General features: G+C 36.3%; 1 protein-coding gene and 1 pseudogene across 2 annotated transcripts; both read left to right on the forward strand.

The window, feature by feature from the left end:
* The first annotated feature begins 13,268 nt into the window (after nt 1–13,268).
* Nucleotides 13,269–16,158, forward strand: LOC149174185 (26S proteasome non-ATPase regulatory subunit 2 homolog B-like). 2 transcript variants are annotated; one of them, XM_089422547.1, is made up of 6 exons: nt 13,269–13,615; nt 13,794–13,898; nt 14,027–14,248; nt 15,184–15,297; nt 15,493–15,606; nt 15,694–16,158. In XM_089422547.1, the coding sequence occupies exons 3-6, from the start codon at nt 14,165–14,167 to the stop codon at nt 15,781–15,783; spliced, it is 402 nt and encodes a 133-aa protein (XP_089278673.1). In that variant the 5' UTR covers nt 13,269–13,615; nt 13,794–13,898; nt 14,027–14,164; the 3' UTR covers nt 15,784–16,158. The 2 variants fall into 2 exon arrangements, with proteins under 2 accessions (XP_089278673.1, XP_089278674.1); XM_089422548.1 differs by lacking the exon at nt 13,269–13,615 and having other exon boundaries at nt 13,690–13,898.
* Nucleotides 16,159–17,977: 1,819 nt separating this feature from the next.
* LOC149174186 (uncharacterized) lies at nt 17,978–18,558 on the forward strand (annotated as a pseudogene).
* Nucleotides 18,559–21,068: the final 2,510 nt, after the last annotated feature.

Here is a 21,068-nt window from a genome sequence, read left to right on the forward strand (position 1 = left end):
AACAATTTATTGGGTGATTGTTCAACCTAAGAATTTAATCTATGCATCATGATAAACTCTATATGGTTATCGTTGATTTAATTTGTAAACAACCCCATAATAACACAGTTGTTCTCCTGAACATCATTTCCTTTTGTAAGTCTTGGAAAATCGATTGTGCAGAACCATCAACCATAACAATTGACCTTGGTTGCCTCACAGTTGTAACTATGTCCTTGACAGTTGGTTCTTCATTTTTTGTATGAGATATATTCCACATTTGTTAGATAAAGGGACACATTAGTGTTTATATGTGGTAGTAGTTCCATATTCATTTAATGTGTAGTGCATATAATACACTCCCATGTCGGCTACTCCCTTGGCTTTCAACTTGTATGTCGAGTTGTCTTATGACATGGTAGAGATTAGGCTCGTATCAAGATTTTATTTTCTAACTTTTAATAATACTTTTATATTATAAATAAATAATTTTATAAAAATATTGGTAGACTTTGGTTGGTGAGATAGAAATGGAGATTAGGCTCGGATCAATATTTTATTTTCTAACTTTTAATAATACTTTTATATTATAAATAAATAATTTTATAAAAATATATGATGAACCACATTAGCTGGTTCGAAACGTTGACCAAATAATACTGATGTGATTAATCTGAAAGACATGTTTACTACATTATGGATCACAAAAGCCTAAGATCTAACAAAAATATATGATCATATTTCTACAAAATTAAACTTATTTAAAATTAAAACTATTATTAAAAATAACCGAGCAACCCATATAAAGACCATTTCATCCACAGAATCTTTCATATATCGGAGAATTTAGCCAAGAAACAAACTAGCAATTTTGAAAAAAAATTATAGCATTTTTTGGACAAAAAATGCTACAACGGGTACACTATTTTGTTTGCAAGTAGTAGACATCTTCATGACCCTCAAAGCCTTAAGGTGGTCCCATGTACACTTCTTCCTCAAAAATGGCCTCTACATACATCTGATGTAATTCCATAATTTGAGCAACAATAATTCTAATACAAGTGTACCTACCAACTAGAGCAAATGTCTTTTCATGGTCCTCTCCCTCTTTCTAGGAGAATTCTCTAGTCTCAAATCTTGCTCTATGTTGCAATCTGTTTCATGCCAGATCTTGTAGATCTATTTGGAATTCACCACTAACTACCCTTTGACACAATCATGATATACTTCAAATTTACTAATCTACTTGCTCCCTTTGAGCTCGAATTTCATCTAGTACAATATCTCTCAATAAAAATCATTGCTTCTGGGAGAGTCCTCTTGTCACATGCTTTGCTTCATTCTTCCACTACTTTCATCTATTGCCAAAGCATTGGTAGTCTTTACTATGTATCTATAATTCTCACTAGGAGGCCATGGAAGAACGATTACAACAAAACAAAAGAACAAAGACATGAGGCTAATAATAAAACAACAACAACAATAATAATCAAGGAAGAGAGATATAAAGTACTTATCTTTTGAGGATAGTAGGGAACGTGTCAACTCCATCTTGATCTTGGAATTCTTGCATCCATCTTGTAAATTTGTCAACCTCATCCTCGTCATCAACATGATGTCGTTTCTTCCTTGCAAGAGTTAGGGTTCCTTCTTGTAGTGGAAACATTAATTTAGGTTCAGTTCTAGGGTTTTATCCACAAACCTTGTGATTTTCACATCCAACACTTTCAATCTTCCAACCATGGTTTTAAAATACTCATTTTGCAAGTCCAACAAATTTTTTCATATGCAAATTCACATATCGAAATGTCCAAAAATTAAGTCCATTAGGATGTTTTATATTGATATCAGCAAAAGTGAAGAAACAAGATCCTCAATTAATCGTCAAGAACAAATAGAATATGTAGAATCGAGGAATGGTATTCCAATTAGCATCTTATAGGAGAACTAGCTTCATTTAGAACAGACTTCAAGAGATGTGAGCAAGATCCAGAATTTCTTTAGAGTCATTAGCAAGTTCTATCCATAGAATTTGTTCACAGAGATGATTTCACGCTACCCTTTTCAAACTAGGTATCTCAGTTTCTTCAAAGCAATTAGTAAGGACAATCTTAAATTCTGGAAATGACTCAGATTTTCAAGTACCTTAGCTTCTTCAAAATCATTGTAACATTAGTAGCAATTTGTCTTTGTTATTTAAGATAAATATAGTCTCCAAGAATAATGAGGAACTTGACCTCTTTTGCATTTTTAAACACCATTTCTTAAAAGTAAACTCAAGACATTTGAGCCAAATGGATTCAATGTATAATTTGTCTCAAAAAGTGACCTTAAAAGGATCATGTTCAAATATAGTAGAGATAATAGCCAAAATTCTCAAAGGATGAATAACTTCATCAAATAAATTGTCTTCTTGGCTCAATCAGTCCTATGTTCATTCCAATGTCCTTTCTCAAATCCCTCTGACCCAAAGAGGAACTTCCTTGTTAAATTAGTCAGAGATTAAATCACAGTTCTGAAGTTTCGTATCATATCTTAGTTAATCATAATCTTTGTAGTACAAGGAGAACACTTTATTGAACTCAAAGGAAATGACCATATCATCGGCTGAACACATCTAGTTCATTTTCATTTCATCTTTCAATACCAAGGTGGCTTACATGCTACAAATTAGTAAGTGTATACAATCCTTTGGTTTGAGACATTCACAATATTTCAAGGTACATTTTGTACAAATGAATTTTCATCCTTTCAGGAATACTAAGATTGATCCTTTCTTTATCAAAACAGATTTTTCAACCATACCTCTACTTGACAAAGTTCCTTTTTTATGACAAGATATCATTGAGATCTAAGAACACTTTAAACAAAATTATAGCGACGATACATTCCTCTCATTCCAAGCGTTCAAGGAGGCATTAAACTTCAGACTTAGTTTCTAAACATCCAACATTTTATATGCTTTGCATGGAAAAATTTTCAAGCTAGGAACCAAGCAATATGTCATGTTGAAATGGTTTAATCTTATCAAATATGAAATTCCAATACTACTCAAGAATTTTGAGAGAGGCTCCTTTCTGAGATCAAACAATATATAGTAGGATTTAAGCACAAGAGATATATTTCTGACTTCTTCTAGTGTTTGGCCTTATCACATAATTTTAGTGAACAATATAATGTCTTTCGACCTTCCATAGTAAGTCGAATTTGAGGCTTGTTAGGCCTCTTTCATAGGGTTTTTCCTCCTTATTTCAGACTAGACAGAGCACAAATTATCCACAGTTATTCAACCTATCTTTTGATCAAACTCAACCTTCTTCTCATCACATATCAAACCATAAACTTTTACTTTCCTTCTAGATGTGACTTGACTTTGAGGATACTCGAGCGACTAGTATTTCAAAAACTATCTCTCTCTTTTAGGCTACTCTTACACAAGTGCTTTGATACCATGTTGATTTTTCATAAGTATTCTAAATTGATAATTACTTCTTATGATTTTGTAGGTTAATCTTTTCTTTCATTCAAATTCATCATAAATTAATTACACAAAATATCTCAACAATAAAAACAAAATGCATGTAGGATCATAAAGAGAAAGCCAAACAAGAGACAAGCATTTACCCTGGGAAAAACCACATGGGGGAAAAACCTAGCAACCTATTCCTTACAAAAATTATTATTTCAACAAGAGAATCAATTTGAACCTTATAGTCAAAATAAATTCAACCTGACTAACATCAAAACCCAGGTCAAACTTGGTCAATTTGCTTACAAATAACCTTAGACAATTGAGGTCTATTTGCCCAAAATTTCATCATTCTACCCAGAGATTTGGTCTTCCTCAGGGCTTAGTCTGTCACTAAGATTAGGGTCATCATCTCCCTCAGGGCTTAGTCTGTCACTAAGATTAGGGTCATCGTCTCCCTCAGGGCTTAGTCTATCACAGAGATTAGGGCCTCGATCTGGTTTAGTTTGATCTGCCTCAGAGCTTAGTCTATCACAGAGATCAAGGTCTCAGTCTACCTCAGTTTGATCTGCCTCATAGTTTGGTTTGTCACGGAGATTAGGGTCTCAACCTACCTTAGCTTGGTCCTCCTCGGAGAATAGGACTCAATCAAACTCAAGCAATAGGATTTGGTCTGCTCAGAGAATAAGCTCACATAAACAAAAGAGTGATAAGGGCAGGCTAACCTACCCTTCTTAAAGGGTCAACTTTACATTTCGGAGGTAAATTCAATATTTTAAAAATTCAAAATTCCCTCTTTTTGAAGTCGACATTAGAATATGTCTCGCATTTAATATTATATATATTTGGAGGGCTAAAATATTAATTATGAAGACCAACCATAACTACAAAATTCAAAAGTACTAGCTCTTTCCCCCAAGAAACCTAGATTTAATAAGTGCTCCAAGTCACCCTAGAAAATATTCCTCAAGTCAATAATGAGATATCAAAACAACTTGAGTAAATTAAGACAAAATTTCTTTCTGATTATTCTCCGACAAGTTTTACAAATAAATGATGGGCTCTTTATATAAGAGAAAATCCTAACAACTTCATGAATAAAATATAGTAGATCTCTAACCTCCTAGTCCAAAAATATAACCTCTCCAACAACTTAGAGAGGATATGGTAAAGGCACAATTAAAATAATAAGGGTTACCATGAACAACTCCTCAAGAAGATGGGCGGCCTCCAAAACTATGGTTAAATACCACCTCTAGCATGTTTAGAAGTTCCACGAAGAAGTGCGCCCTCCTATATATGTGTTAACGAACTCAAATGGAGAAAATAAAATATTATATAATAACCTCCTTAATCAACCCCAATATATGAGAAGAATAGTCAAAGGAGAAGAGTGTGCTCCACAAGAAGGTAATAACAAACCAGCACATGTGGCATGTGTATAGGTTGCTCCATCAAAGTGGTCAAGTAAAAACCTCACAACAACCTTAGGAAATGGTCCAAATAGGTGTAACAACCTCTTAACAACCTTAGGAAATGGTTCAAGTAGGTGTAACAATCTCTTAACAAACTCTAACAACTCCAACTACCTCACATGTGTGGTCCAAAAGGGCACAACAAACTCAAGAAATCCACATGTGTGATTATATCTATCCAAGAAGACAAGTGTGTCCTTGAGAGATGATGTAGGTGGAATATATGATGATGTGGATTCATTGTCACATTATCCAATGCATTGCCACAGATCCAACTGCAGTGACACATACCCTAATGAGTATAAACATATCTCGATGTAGATATGTATATAATAATATAGTGTTATTGTTAAAATTGGAAACTAGGGCCAAACTCCATGTAGGTCATCTTATATATGATAGTTGATATTTTTCTTGGATCCCTCTCATCGAGAGGTATAGGATTGATCTAAAGACCATCCGATTACAATAAGTATTCATGGAGTTATGAATTTATTTGTGTTATAAGACAATTCGTCAAGGTCGGCCAGCAACCAAATAAACCCCACATGTGCTCAATGTTTTAGTATAAAAGGAGATGACTTGAGAGTCATTTCACACACACTTATCTCTTTATTTTCTCTCCACTCACTTTGGGTTTTAGTGGAAGATAAATCTAGGAGAAGGATGGCCTAGCCGCAGTCCTAAATAATGCCCTAACCATAGTCCTAAAGTGGATGATCTAGCCGCAGTTCAAGGGAGAAGACCCCTGATTCTATATGCTACCCAACCTACCCTCTACGCTGCCTAAAGGAGAGGCATAGCACGGTGAAGAAGACCTATTCATGCTGCCCAAATACGCAGATCTATCTTGCCCTAGCTGCAGTAAGGAAGACCAAATAACGTGGGTTTTTAGAGGATTTTTGAGGGTCATATGCAAAGGCCGAGTTGTTGTTAGGAGGGCCGAGGCAGAGGAGGGTTGTTTGGGTTTGATGCATGGGCCATAAGCTACAACAAAGATGCATGGGAGAATGTGGGTTGTTTTGGGGTCATGTTATACCCTCATCTTCAACATAGAAGCAGAGGGTTTACACTAGCATAGGCCGCATTTCATAAGGGCAATTCTGGGCCAGATTTGAGGACGGTTGGGGACTGTTATGTGCCCTAACTAGTCCCAGAAATTACAGCAGTAATGAAGTGAAAATCAGCAACGTTTGTATGGTGTGTTGGCAGCAAGAAAGATGGGACAGCAAGGTCACATGGTGCAACAAAGGAAGATGGGACAACAGCGATGGCATGGCACAATTGGGACAACAGATGTGATGGGACAGCAGCAATACAATTGGGACAACAGTTGTGATGGGACAACAGCAATACAAATGGGACAGTGCTATGACATGGTGTAGCAATAGCCAATTGGGACAGCAGTACGGTAAGCAAGGTACAACAAGCACATGGTGGCAAGCATGGTGTTGCAAGCACATTGGGCAAGGTGCAGTAATCACATGGTGGAAAGCATGATTTTGCAAGCACATAGGACAACAGTATGGTAACATGGTACAACATGCCACATGGGACAGCAATGTGGCAACAAGGTGTAGCAATGGCACATGGGACAGCAATGGTACATGATGCAGTATAGTGAGGTATAGTATGAGGTAGCACTGGTGAGTGCAGCAAGATGATAAGGTACGAAAAGATGTTGCAGTATACGAAGGTGCAACAATATGGTAATGAGGTCTAGCATAGTGATGATGGGTGCAGTATGGCGTAGCACAGTGAGGTGGAGCGTGATGACAAGGTGCAGCACAATGCATGGTGATGGAGTCACCTGGGAGAATCAGTTGAAGCAGCATGTCTTCAACTGAGTTCAGCTACCTCATGTATCATCTACTTAGAGATGATCTATGCTCTTATTTAGATAAGTAAAAGTGTTGACTTCTATTATATATGTACTATCTCTCTCTCTCTCTGCTGAACTATTGAAGAACATATAAGAAGAATTGATCAAGGGTTTCCCCATATTGGGGTTTGTCCCTGGCTAGCGCCACATCTTGTGTCCTCTTGTCTTGGCTTGTCTTCTGTGATCTATGTTTATGTTCTATCTGCAATTTACTTTAATGTTGATGTGATTGCTAATCTGGAAAAGATATTGAGCTAACTGTGAAAATTGAAATAAATTTCTCTAAGCATAGAACATACCTAAATTTAAAGTGGTATCAGCACTAAGGTGAAGACAAAGCCCAAGCAACAGTGAAAGAGCAATCACCGGAGAGAATTGGGAAAGTAAAAAAGCGTCAATGAATTCCTCATCCCTCTTCTAATTCACCAAGGTTGAAGTCAAAATAGAGAATATTATAGTGGAAGTTTTTGATGGCCTACAGATCACTTCAATGGGAATTTCAGATCTAAGGGTGGAAGGAAAGGCAGATGTCTTGTTTGTAATAAGCTCGGCCATTATGCGAAGGAGTTTCCGAGGTAGGGACACATCACTTGATGATGATAACAATCATTCCAGGGAGATCTTCAAATGATCAAAGGAATGACAAGTAATGCAGGTCATCAAGGAAACAATTGACTCTTCAAGAAAGCAAGGAACCCCAGGTATAAAGAAAAAAATGTCGTTTCTAATAAGATAAAGAAATGTTATCTTATATTGGCCCTCTCCTTCAGAATCTTTGGGAATCTGGCTTATTGATTGTAGTGCTTCAAGGCACTTCATCAGATAGAAGGGTGCTCTCTCTAATTTGGTGGAGATGGAAATAATCGTAGGATTATACTTGGAGTCAATGCCACCTATCCCGGAAAGGGTGTAGGGAATGTTACCCATCAATTGAATGAGGGTAACTCGATTCATTTACAAGAATCTCTTTTTTGTACCTAATCGCAAGAAGAACCTGGTGTCCATTTCAGCAATGGAAGTCAAAGGTTACAAGGTGGCATTCATCAATGGAAAGGTACGTGTTTGAAAATTAAATTTTCAAAGATGCTTTTACTCATGGGTTCTTGGTTGGAAATTTGTATCAAGTTGCAGGAAGTCCATTGGGCACTGTTATCTCTCAGTATTTTCTCAAGGTTAAAGAAAGAAATCACCGAGGTAACTACAAATCACTTTTGGAGATTAGGACCTAGCCTTCCTGATGCTCAGAGAGGGCTCTCTCTTTATAATTTAACTTTGTTTTAGTTATGTGATTTAGGCTAGTTATGAATGTTCAAGAGGTTTTTGATTTGTATTTGAGATTGGGTGGTGCGATCTGCTTAGACAGATGGATAAAATGATGTCTTTTAGACCATTGGGCTATGGAGTCAAACAATAAGGAAGCAAAATTGGATTAACTCACTAAAGGGAACTTTCAAAGGGCAAAATAGCAAAGTGTTTTTCAGATCTTTGAGACAGAGGGGTGAAAGGGTTTCACTCGGGGTGAGAGAGAAGTTAAGGGTTCTTAGACCCGGATAATGAATGAGGAAGGAAAGGGTAATCAAGATCAAAGGGCAATTAAGAATCCTTTAACCTGGATATTCATGAAATCAATCTAAACCAAAGAGCAATTAAGAATTCTTTAATTTAAATATCAGAAGAAAACATTCAAATGCATAACTATTAAGACAGAGTGTAATTAAACAAGTTCTGAAGTAGTATTCTAGTTATAACATTTAGATTTGGAAAAACATTAAAGATTATGAATAACTTGAGAAAAATGACAACAACACATGAGAATACTTGTCTAAAATTCGCTTAACACATGAATCCTTTGAAATGTCTGATCTTTATTCATCAATCCAGCTTGCTGGCTCAACAAATGATACAATGGCCTTCTGGGTCTTCTGATCAAAAAGTCTATAGAAATGTCTAGTAGAGTCCACCCTAAAATACTTCAAATGAAGAAGTACTTATACAAATTCTAAACTGAAATATCTTGAAAAAATATCAAGGTTGGTTTTACAAATATCTCAAACTATTTTACATTAATAGAACTTAAATAAAGGACACTCAAAACTAATGAATCCATTTGGAACTATATTTATAGATTGATGGTGACAAAGAAGAGAAAACTGATTTTGATAGGAATTCTTAATTGACAATGAGGCTTCCAAGTCACTAACTAAGTCCTTCCTTTGTGCATTTTGCCCCATAAATTCTACAGAATTAGGGTCCAGTGATACCTTTTTATATCTCAATCCAAGAAATATATATAAACATTGAAAGAGGTTATTGTAGATAAGTATGTTATTGATATAAACCTCTTTCAGTTTCCCAAAATTCAGCTCCAACAGTTCACAATATTCTCTGCAAAAAGATGTCAAAAACGGGATTTTGCACAGTCCGAAAAATAGGCTGTGAAGATATGAATTTATCTCCCTTTTTGTAATACATGTGTAAAAAGTGAGATAGATTTCCATATATTGGCCTTTTAGGAACACAAACCTCCTCCATTTTCTCAAAATGCATCTTGGATTGTCCACAATAGTTTCTGCAAAATTACGACTTAAACAGGAAACTTCTGGAAAATGTACCATTCCTTCTCTGATTTCATCTTTTAACCTTAATTTTTTTAAACTATTTTTACCTTTACTTTGGATAAAATCCATTGTTGTTGGTGAAAGTGTCTTCATTTCTGTTTAACCCTTATTGCCTCCATGTTTACTTTTACTTTTTATCTTGATTGCTCTGTTTTTTTTTATCTATCTTCACTTTGACATGAATTTATTTTATTTGTATGCCTTGTAACTGTCTTCCATGTTGTTTGTCTTCCCGTTGGTTGCTTTTATTCATTTTGATTTTTCAATCTGATACACTTTTACTGATACTCTTTCATCTAGTTGATTTATCTTTTTCCTTTTACTGTGCTTTTTTGACTTTCACTGTAACCTTTTGACTTTTACTGTACATTTTCAAATGAGAGGGTCGTTCTGGTTTTTTCTCAAAATACCTGGAATTTGGGTGAAATAACTTCAAATTGGTGTTCTCGGCAACTGCAGAAGGTTGAAAGGGCTCTAGTATGGACTAAGAGCTTGATTGGGGTCTCTGCAACTTCTTCAGGAGTGAAATTGAGGTCAACTGGTAATTTCAGGGTTTGAAGGTGTCGCAATGGCTTGCAGAGGTTTACAAAGAAATTGATCGAAAAAGGCCAAATAGGGCTTCTCAACCTTTTTATTGAACAACAGTTATTTTTTGGCGGGTGAATTATGAATGAATAGTGGGCGGTTTTTTGGGTTGGGCGGGGAGGCAGTTTTCCAAGCCATCGCATCGCTTTATCGAGGAGGCGGTATTTTGGCGAGGTCACCCGATCTACCTTAACGCTTGACACGTAGCAGATGGGGGCCTAGGAAATACCACTTTATTGGGCAGGTAAAGGTCGAATATTGGGTGAACCCGATATGGTTGTGAATTGTTAGATTCGGGTGCTGACGATCAGACAACAGTCGGGTGACAGATTAGCATGGATGAAATGGGCAAAGGTTTTTTTTTTGGGGGGGGGGGCGGCGCAGGGCTTTAATTAATGGTGGTTTGTGATTATTTTGGAGTTAAACACGGGATTAAATGATCGGACGGGGTTAATGGAGGGATTATCTTAACTTTACGGAGAATTGGTGAGTTAAGAGGGTTTTGTCGAGGGGATAGGGTAAAAATATAGTTTATAGTTAAACTGAGGGTAGGGGTAATATATACGAGGATTTATTTATATGTGAGGAAAAAGGGTATATCGGGAGCTATATTATTAAGTTAGAAACTAATATAAACTGAAATGAGCGAAATGAAAATAATACTAAGTATAATGTAATATTTGTGCTTTTCCTTTACATACACTTATACTTAGGATAAAAACTTTTTGTGGGTATTTTGATTGAAATGAAACTGGGATTTTTCCTTTTCATAGGAAAATGGTGTTTAACCTTAGGAAAAGGGGTTTTATTAGGGTAATGAAGGGAAATGACTTTTATGAAGGGAATTCTAACACTTGATGTCCATAAGTCATTAATTCGAGGGTCCGGTCCCACCAAAAGTCAGAGAAATGCTTTGAGCATGTATGAATTGAAGGATTTTTAGTACTAGAACATACTTGTGGATGGGGAAATTAGTAAGTGTTGAAAATAATACTGAGAGGGGGGGTGAATCAGTATTATCAAATTATTTTTAGCAAATCTTCCTTATTTATACTTTGAATTATTTCAGCATATCAGTACCATAAAAATAATGAGCATGAACAAGAAAAACACCAAAGAACACCAGATGTAAGGTGGAAACCCAATGTGGGTGAAAACCACCTGCTGCAATATGTCTCTGTCTTCTTTCAAATTAGAAACTTCTTTTACAATGATTTTGTACTGGTGCAGTCCTTTACCAGTACACAGGCTGCAACCTGCAGAGAGCTACAACTCTCTCTCGTTTTCCAGTCTTTCCTGGAAGGGAGCTACAACCCCCTACTTCTTTTCATAAAGCATCAAATGATCATCAAGTACATATAAGTTACATTCCACTACAGTTATTAGATCAGCAATAACAGAACTAACCAGAACACCTTATCAACAGAAAAATTCAATCAACAGAAGTTCTTAAGACAGATATGCAATTTTTCCTTATGTTGCCTGCGTCGCTACGCACTTCACCTTCTGCTTCCCTGCGTATATCCGCAGAGATCCTTCTACCGCACTGTGTGTCCACGCACTGTTCCTTCAACCGCACTGCGTACTGTTACTGCAAGTACGCACCTAGAGACACTATCGCGCCGCGTACTGTTACTGCAGGTACGCACCCAGAGATACTATCGCGCCGCGTACTTTTACTGTGCGTACGCACCTGAACCTTCGTCGCCCTGCGTACCCACGCAGTTCTCCTTCTTCTGCTCCTGTTTCTGCTCTGCGTACCCACGCAGCTCTCCTGTTAAACACCTGCGTACTTCTTATTAGGGCCGAATAGGCAGTTCACCAGAGTGGCACAGTTGCTCAGATCTGATCGTGCGCTCGAGAGATCACCCTTCACAGGTTTCGCTTTCAACTTCCATATAGATCAAGCTTTTAAGATCATAACCCCATATTTCAGATCTAAAGATATTCAATTGCCAAAGATGCTTAGCCAAGTGATCTCCTTTGCTTTATATAGGCAAGCTCCTCCTAAAATCATGGATCAATACCACGAGCCAAAACCATAGTAACACAAATATCGTCGGCTAAATACCAAGGGTTAAACATAAGAAACCCCACGTGAGCTTTTCTCTGCCTTGAAATGAGTGCACTAGGGGTACGCACCTCCTGAACGGCTGACCTGCGTCTCTGGCCGCGGTCCCTTCACGGTGTACCTGCGGGTACGCACTTTCTGAACTGATCTCCTACGTACTTCTTAATTTTCATCATATTGAGAGCCTTGCCACAGGTGTTGCCATCAAGTACAACATTTGTAACATATAGCCATACCAGAAACATAATGCCAACAGTAAGTATAGGGATGAAATGAATGAGGGGAAGTCAATTAAATCAACTTGTAAACCTCTGTTTTTGCTTTCTTAATTGCTCATGCACATTGAAATATATGATTAAGCATGATAAATGTGTTTTTTTCCAATCAACTTTATACTTCAGCAAACTTTCTTCTACTTACCCATTACTTACTCTAACATTTTTTCTTCATTTTGTGAGTGCACTTAAGCTAGAAAACCCTTTTGTTTCCTTTTCATTTATAAATTAAACTATCTAATTCTAAGCTTATATCTTCCAAGGGCTGAGATTAAGCTGATGAGCCCCTTTTATTTTCTCTACCTATCTAATGATCTACCAAGATTAAGCTGTTTGGTCAGATTTTATTCTCTAACTATAAACATAAAATTCAAAGCATGAAATAGTCAAGATTAAGTAGTTTGACTACCATGGGTTGTGGCATGTATGACAAGCTGCACACAACCATTATTTAAGACAGAAAAGTAAAGGGTAGTGGCACTTGGACTTGCACACTTTCATGGTTTGTTTTTATTTTCAGGTTCATATATATATTTTTCAATTTTGTTTATTTTTTACCTTTTTTTTTATTTTTCTTGTCCTTTGATATTTCTTTTAGGACATACCCTCTTTACATTTTTACGCCGTAAGGCGTTCCCTCTGAGAAAGACATCCCTAAAATGTGACGTGTGCGATTTTGAGCCATTGATTCTGTGTGTTAGATGATTGGGGTGTTTTCTGCCGTTGATTTAATCTGTTTTTTTTCATAGAATGATTTAATTTGTTTTTTTCACCAACTGGAAGACAGAGAGAAGCTCTGGCAATGTGCCTCCTGGCGATGAGACTCTTCGCAGTCACTGAACCGAAACTCTTAGCAGTCACTGAACCGAAACGTGTCTCCTGTCTTTCTTCTTGGTTTCGTGTCTTTCTTCCTGCCGCGTAGCCAGCGCAGCCATGCACAGACCTCAGTCTATATGGCGATAAGGTTGGTTTCCGCATTGCAGAAATGAACGCCTCCGTCAGATCGGGAACCTCTGTTGGCGGAATCCGGCGGCTCGCCTTCCTTCTGCACTGGATCGCCAGCGGAGTCCTGCACGACTGAAAATTACGTGTCTTCTAACAGCGGGGACGACGCAGATGGACCAGATTCCTGTTGTGTCCAAAGCTCTCTGGTAAGCGATTCAGTTGAAGAAGAACAGACGGCACTCTTAAGGCATATCCCCATTCAGAGTTACGCCCGGCTCAAGAATGGCCCCGAGGAGAATGGATCTTGGCGCCCCAGGTTCGATTCTTAAAATATGCCTCAGAAATATGTCTGAGACCCTTTAATGGGGCTTTTTTGGGTTTTAATGATATATTGCTAAGTTTATTTTTTAGTAGACATCTTTTGCTCTTACGGCAAATTCCTTTACAATGGGTGAATAATCTCTTTACCTTATCTTATGAACGTTTAATTTCAGGCATACGCACTTCTTGCAGAGTACGTTAGTAAGGATGAGTCAAACATTCGAATTGGGGCAATTATGGGCCTTGGGTTAGCATAGGCTGGTTCTCAAAAGGAGGATGTGAGGAAACACTGTCTCCCTCGATGCAATTATATTTCCAACTATATCTACTGGAATATTGCTCATCTTCTGACTTGCCTCTTTTCCCAATGGTTATTAATTTTAGTGCATTTTATATGTTCTTGCAGGTGCTTAAACTTCTTTCTCCTATTTTAGTAGACTGGAAGGTTCCCATAGATGTAATTGCCTTCACTGCTATATCTCTTGGATTGATCTATGTTGGATCTTGCAATGATGAAGTGGCTCAGTCAATTATTATTGCCTTGATGGAGAGAAGTGATTCTGAGCTAGGAGAGCCACTTACTCGATTTCTTTGTTTAGGCCTTGGCCTCTTATATCTTGGAAAGCAGGTGAGTGGATTGATTTTGAACAGAGTCCATTAACTGCCATTATATCCTCCAGACATATATTGGTCAATGATTTGTGCTTACTTTGGGAATATGCTGTAAGAAAAAGAAACATAAGATATGCTGATTTTTTTTAAAAAGAGTGAAGAAAGAGGTATATTTAAAGGAAAATTATGAAATATTTTACATGAGATCCCGTCCACACAAACTCCAGAGGAGCTGCTCAATTACCAGCTAATACAGTGATTAAAGGGAAGTGGGTAAATTAGGGATATGAAATGTCCACAAAATAATTGAAAGGAGATAGGACATAGAGGTTTCTGGGAGTGATGACTGATTAGAGATTGCTGATGTTCTCAACTCCCTGGCATTCCCAGAAAAGTGTTAGAAGCTCTATTTAATGCTGTATTTGTACTAACATTGAAGGTTGTTACCGTGTTGTTTAGCCAAGAGGTCATTTTTAGGAATCTTGTTTGTTGCCATCTGTATGATTTTCTAAAGCACTCAACTATACAAACGTATGCAGGGAATTTATAGTTTAGTAACTTCTAGAAAACATACCTTTTGATAGCATTTTGACAAGGAACAAGTAAAACATTCATTTATATAACATACTGTTGCGGATTCCTGGGTGCTATTTTTTCTGCTTTCTGGTATTTCAACTTTTCCAAGGTGGAAAGATCTAGCTAAGAGCATGTAGGTAATGGTTTAAGCTAAAGATTAAATGAGGGTCACCATGCCGTTTCCAATATGTTGAAGAAGATTTATTGCCAATGATGCTATAGGTATTAAAGAAGTGTTTTGCTTGATTTTTGTGAGATGTTATGGCACTAGGTAGTGATGTATGGCTTGCATAATGTCTGTGCTAACAAGAATACAGGTTTTCCTCGATTTTGCTCAAAGTCACAGGCTTTTAACTCTTCTCTTGAAATAAACAGGAAAAAGTTGATGCAACTTTGGAAGTAGCAAAGACATTCAATGAGAAAATATCAAGATATTGTCAAGGTACGCTGGAGTCCTGTGCATATGCAGGGACTGGAAATGTTCTCAAGGTGTTGCTTGTTTACTTTTAATATGTTTTGTATTTATATGGAAAATATGCAAAATATATTGCATATGGGATGCGTGTTTCACTTCTATACTTTGCATAAAATGTGCAAAATATATTGCAGATTGTGAAGGTTCTATTCTTTAAGATATTTTGACACTGACAATGTAGGAAAATGGATTTTTCAGGGCATTTACAGGCAGCAACGTTGGCTCTGGGATTAATTGGTGCAGGAACGAATAATGCTCGAATAGCTGGCATGCTTCGAAATCTTTCGAGCTACTATTACAAAGATCCTAGTCTCCTTTTCTGTGTAAGTTATTTATGCATTATATTTTGAGATCTGCCTTCTCGTAAAATTTTCTTGTGCAGCAATGTGAGTTGAATGAATTTATTACAGGTTCGTATTGCTCAAGGTTTGGTGCATCTAGGAAAGGGGTTATTAACTCTGAATCCTTATCATTCAGACCGATTTCTTCTGTCACAGTAAGTTGTATAATTTTTTCTTGTGAGCAATGTATATTCAACTCTGTCCAGGATAGAGGCCCAGTCATAGAGCAAGTGATCCAGTCTTTGAGCGTGGACAACTCGAAGGAAAGTCCTGGGATATCAGGTGGAAAAGGCGTTGGAAAGAAAAAGAGGGAGGCTGTTAAGTGCAAAGCAGCTTGTCTCTGTGGAAGAGCTCCTGGTCAAACGAAAAGGTTGAAGGTAATTGTGAGTGGTACAGTGTATGTGCGAGAAATTGTGCTCCGAAATTCAAGAGTCATGGACGGAGGGCACCTGAAGCTGTCAAGAGAAGGGACTCGAACTGATATGGAGAATGATGAATAAAAGTAAAGTGTTAATGTATAGTGACTTGTAGTTTGACGGTAAGTCATATGGGTGAAGCCCTGTAGACTGAAGTTCAAATCTCATTGAGTATAATGACCTGCTGTGGTGGCAGAAGATGGTGTAAATATCTTTTTACCGTAATAGGCTAGAAATTTTAAATATAATTAGTTTTTAAATTTGTTTATGAATTCGGGATAAATTGTGATTGGTTGCACTGTTAAAGTACTTTTAGATATTAAGTTGTTGGTTGAATTTCTAATTATATTCCGATATTATTTAAAAACATGACTATAATATACTCTTACCAATGGGAACTATATAAAATGTTAACTATATTTATTAATGTGATTACAATGTGTATTAAATTCAAACTTATCTTAAATTTATATTAATTTTGTTTTATTGATGACTTATAAAATATTTGTTATATATATCTTATTAAATTGAAATTTTAAATATTTTAAATATTACTTTTAGATAGAGTTTTTTAGTTTTTTCAGAAGGTTTTTGATGGGTTTTTCTTGTCTAATTTTTTTTAATTCTATAGGAATTTATTGAAATCGCAGGCTTCACAATCGAAATGCCTTATGGAGTTTTCATGGTGTTAAATCCATATATAGAATGAAAAAACTAGTTTAAATAGCACAAATCAAGATTTCACCTCCAATTTTCCGTCAGATTCTAGCACCAGAAAGTCTAAAGAGTCTTGCTAAAAACAACTCCCTCTTAGACGTTAAGTCACTAGTTGAATTCAAAGTCCTATTCAAATATTATTCTAGGACATAACCATAATATACCAATGTAGAACTATATAAAATGTCAACCATATTTATTAATTTGATTACAATGTATATTAAATTCAAACTTATCTTAAATCTATACTAATTTTGTTTTATTGATAAGTTATAAAATATAATATATATATATATATATATTAAATTGATATTTTAAATATTTAAAATTGAATATTTTTTTTAACGGTATTTAAATGTGATGTGATAATATGGTTTAAAATTAGTCCTAAGAAATAATTTAGGTGGTCGACTTACTCTTGCTAAATACTTGCTCTATCAAAAGGAGTTACTCTCGCTAAATACTTGCTCTATATTGAAGTGTTTAATCTCACTCATAGTCATCAAAGAAAAAACATACATAGAAGTCAATATCTCTTGGAGAGTCAAAGATAAGAGGCTTTCGATTTCACTCCTCTTAGTTAATACAAGTTTTTGATGTGTCACGTGTTGGGCCATCTCATTTGGCTGTGCCTCCGAGCTCTCTTTTTCTCAACATGATGTGATGCGAAATTTAGCCTTCTATCTGGCCAACCAGGATAGTACCATTCATTGTAAGAGGCTTTTTATGCCTAGCAAGGAGGATAATATTCCCACAAAATGGCTAACACTCAAAGATCAGGCATCTAAGGCTCAATTTGTTTCAATTCATACAGGTCACTACTGAAACTTGTGTTCTTTAACTGCCTACACATTGAATCATTTTTTGATCAATCTACTTATGTTGCAAATTTATTAAGATGTTAGATAAACATTTTTTATCAGCATAGCATACTGACTTTTACATTTCTGGGAACTGTAGGTCCAATGGAAGAGAAAAATTGGTGTCAAATAAACTTTCCTGAGGTGGAAGTATTGACTTTGTTTTCCGCTGCTAGGCATTACCGTCTTCCAACATTTTTACATACCATGCCAAAATTGAAGGTTGCTATAATATACAATTACAGTTCTAAGCGTTCAATACTTCATGGACTGCTGAGCTTCCCTGCATTTCCTCAAATAATGTCTGTACTACTTGGGAGGTTGATTGTGTCTCCTCTTTATGAGTATTGTAGATCCTGAGAGAGCTTGGAAAAGTTGTTTGTATGCCTATGTGAGGGTTTGGGGAATATGACTTTATTGGATAAGGGATATAACTTTCCAAAGTCTCCAAAATTTCAAGAAATTAACTTTGACCACTGCAGTGATTTGGAGGAACTGCCTAGAAACATATGCAATTTAACTTACCTTCAGAAGTTATCTGTCACTAATTGTCATCTTATCCAAAAGTTACCCGATGACTTTGGGAGGTTAAGGTCACTTAGGGTGCTGAGATTGTTTGCATATGCCCAAGTTTGTCAATGCTTCCTCCTTCCGTTTGTGCACTTCAACAACTCGAATTTCTTGATATTTCATTATGCGGGTCTTTGAAGGACCTTCCCATGGAATTTGATCAGCTATCAAACTTAAAGATTCTGGATATGAGGGAGTGCTCTGGACTGAAGAAGCTGCCTAAAGCATTAGCCAAACTAAGATCTCTTAGATGTGTAATCTGTGATGAGAGCACTGAACGACAGTGGCTGGCTATCAAAGCCTCTACCATGCCTAATCTCATAATTGAGGTCATCGAAGAACATTTTAATTTGGATTGGCTTGATGATTGAAAAAGTTCATGATGCCTCATCTTGGCTGCTTCAATGCCTTTAATTCAGTAACTTATGCTGGTGAATTGCCTAAATTTGAATAGAACAGAGGATTGCTTCTAAGATTGTATTTGATGTATAGGTATTATGTTCTTACAATTTAGGGTTGTGGTAGCCGAGGATGTTCCATGTTTTCTCAATTAACTTGTTTGTACATTACTGTATATATTCATACATTTTGAGCACATGAAGTCTTTTGAGAATAAATTGGTAGTTACTGGTTTAAACTTCAATATTTTGGTGTCTTATAATAACAAACAAGTACTTAGTCTTAACAAATCAGTAACTTGTTGCCGAACTATGCTTTATTTGAAAAATCTGATGATCTAATCTTATGAATGCAAAGGGTCATGGCCACTGTTAACTGTGATTGAATTTCTAATAATGCTACAGATTACTTATATAAAACATATTATTACATGCTACAGATCACTTATATAAAACATATTAATAGATCAGAGGTGATAAAATCCCTTAGAAAATGTTGAAGTCCTCTCCATCGGATCTCTGTTAAATAAATCAATAACCAAATAAAAGACTACTCTATTGCCTCAGTCATAACTGCTTCAAGTGGTCCAAGATCTGCAAATTCCATTTGGGTATGCTTTTTCTTCTCTAAGTTGTGTTAACCAAGTAACTAAGTTTTCTTTTGAGGGTTCATGGTTCTATCAAACTCACAAACAACTCCATGTGGTTTCCATTGGATCTCTGTTAAAGAAATCAATAACCAAATAAAGACTACTCTATTGTTCCAGCCATAACTGCTTCAAGTGGTCCAAGATCTGCAAATTCCATTTAGCTATGCTTTTTCTTCTCTAAGTTGTATTAGGCATGTAACTAAGTTTGCTTTTGAGGGTTCATGGTTCTATCAAACTCAAGAACAACTCCGTGTGGGTTGCCTTGTGTCTGTTATTGGTGCCCCCCTTTTGTTGCGAGGAGCGCAAAAGGTGGGGTGGCAGCGCCCCTTTGGGGTATCGACCCCCTGTATGGGATCTAGGGTAGCGGCTCAGGAATTTTTTTTGGACCCCATATTAGGTGGGCGGACCTACCTATGGTTTAGTGCATCAGGGTTTATGATTTTAGTCATTGAGGTCTCAATGACCTGGGGAAAAGTGTGTGAATGGTTAAAGATCATTGAATTTCTGTCAATTTATTAGGGCAGAGTAATGCAGATTAAAATCGAAAAATCTTTGCTTTTCCTTTGTCTTCTTTAGTGTGTTAATATTTAGGCATTATAACAATTGTTGTAGTTTTCGGATCTAACCCTATATGACATCAATAAAATAATACACATTACATGATGTCTCAGTGTTTGATAATGTCCATGACATGATATAACATGAATAGAATATAATAATGTGTATTACATGATGGCTAATGTATCTTAGTTTGGCCTGCATTACCTTGTGACCAGGATTGTAATTCTCCATTCTAAAGGTATACAACAACTTTGTAGTTATAGAGCTGGATGGGGAAATAATGATTTTGTGCTTCCATTGCAAACTTGAATCCCTTGCACTAGGCCTCTCAGACCCCACATTGTCAAGTAGAGGGTTGCAGGAGCTCACATGTGCAAACAAACAAACCAACAATGCAAACACAAGTGAAGTTCACTCCAAAATTGCACTGAAATGACTTGTGATTAAGGGGAAATCTGAGGCAGGAAATCCACAAAATCCAAAAATTAGAAACAGTTTGAGGAGATAACAATTTCAATATATATAAAATAATAAACCAAATAGGATAGAACAAACCCTAACCCTTTGTGATCTCATTTGCATGTTTTTTAATCATAGAACAAACCCTAACCAATATAATTATGTTTTCTTTATCAAGGTAGAACAATATTTCTATTAACGGAACATAACATAGTAAATGATAAATCTTAAATACTAAAATAATAACAACATATTATATTGAAAATAGATAACTTAACCATCACATATTAATCTTCTTCCATAAAAGAGTTAAAGTTCTTGAAATAAGTCATATCTAATCCATATAAATATGGACGTTAATAGGGCTATATCGCAAATTTAACAACATCCAATGTCCATGGTCACTACATATTGTGTACAGAATCCTCCTGCACCATTACTTAGCATATGCTTTCTCTATATCAACATTTAGACAAAAACACAACACGTATTTGCCATATACTATAAAGCTGAACAGGCTGCAGAACAAAATGCAGATCCTCCAGTGCTGCAACTTGTTTTATTTATATCAACCTTCCTCTGCATACATCGATCATGGAAACTCATATCGGTAATGTTAAGGTCAAAAAACAAGATCCTCAGAGGATATGCAACTTTTACTAATATTGTCCATCATTGCAAATTGCATGTAAAACAGACCAAGTACATTACTAAGATTGTACATCTTTTTTTCTAGTAATACAGACAAGGGCATTGCTAACACTGTACATTCTTTTCTGGTAATACAGGAAAAAGCATAGCTAATGCTCTATA

The sequence above is a fragment of the Pinus tabuliformis genome, chromosome 4_1, assembly GCF_031772625.1.
Source record: "Pinus tabuliformis cultivar Carrire ecotype Pingquan chromosome 4_1, CPIR1, whole genome shotgun sequence".
Taxonomy (NCBI): domain Eukaryota; kingdom Viridiplantae; phylum Streptophyta; class Pinopsida; order Pinales; family Pinaceae; genus Pinus; species Pinus tabuliformis.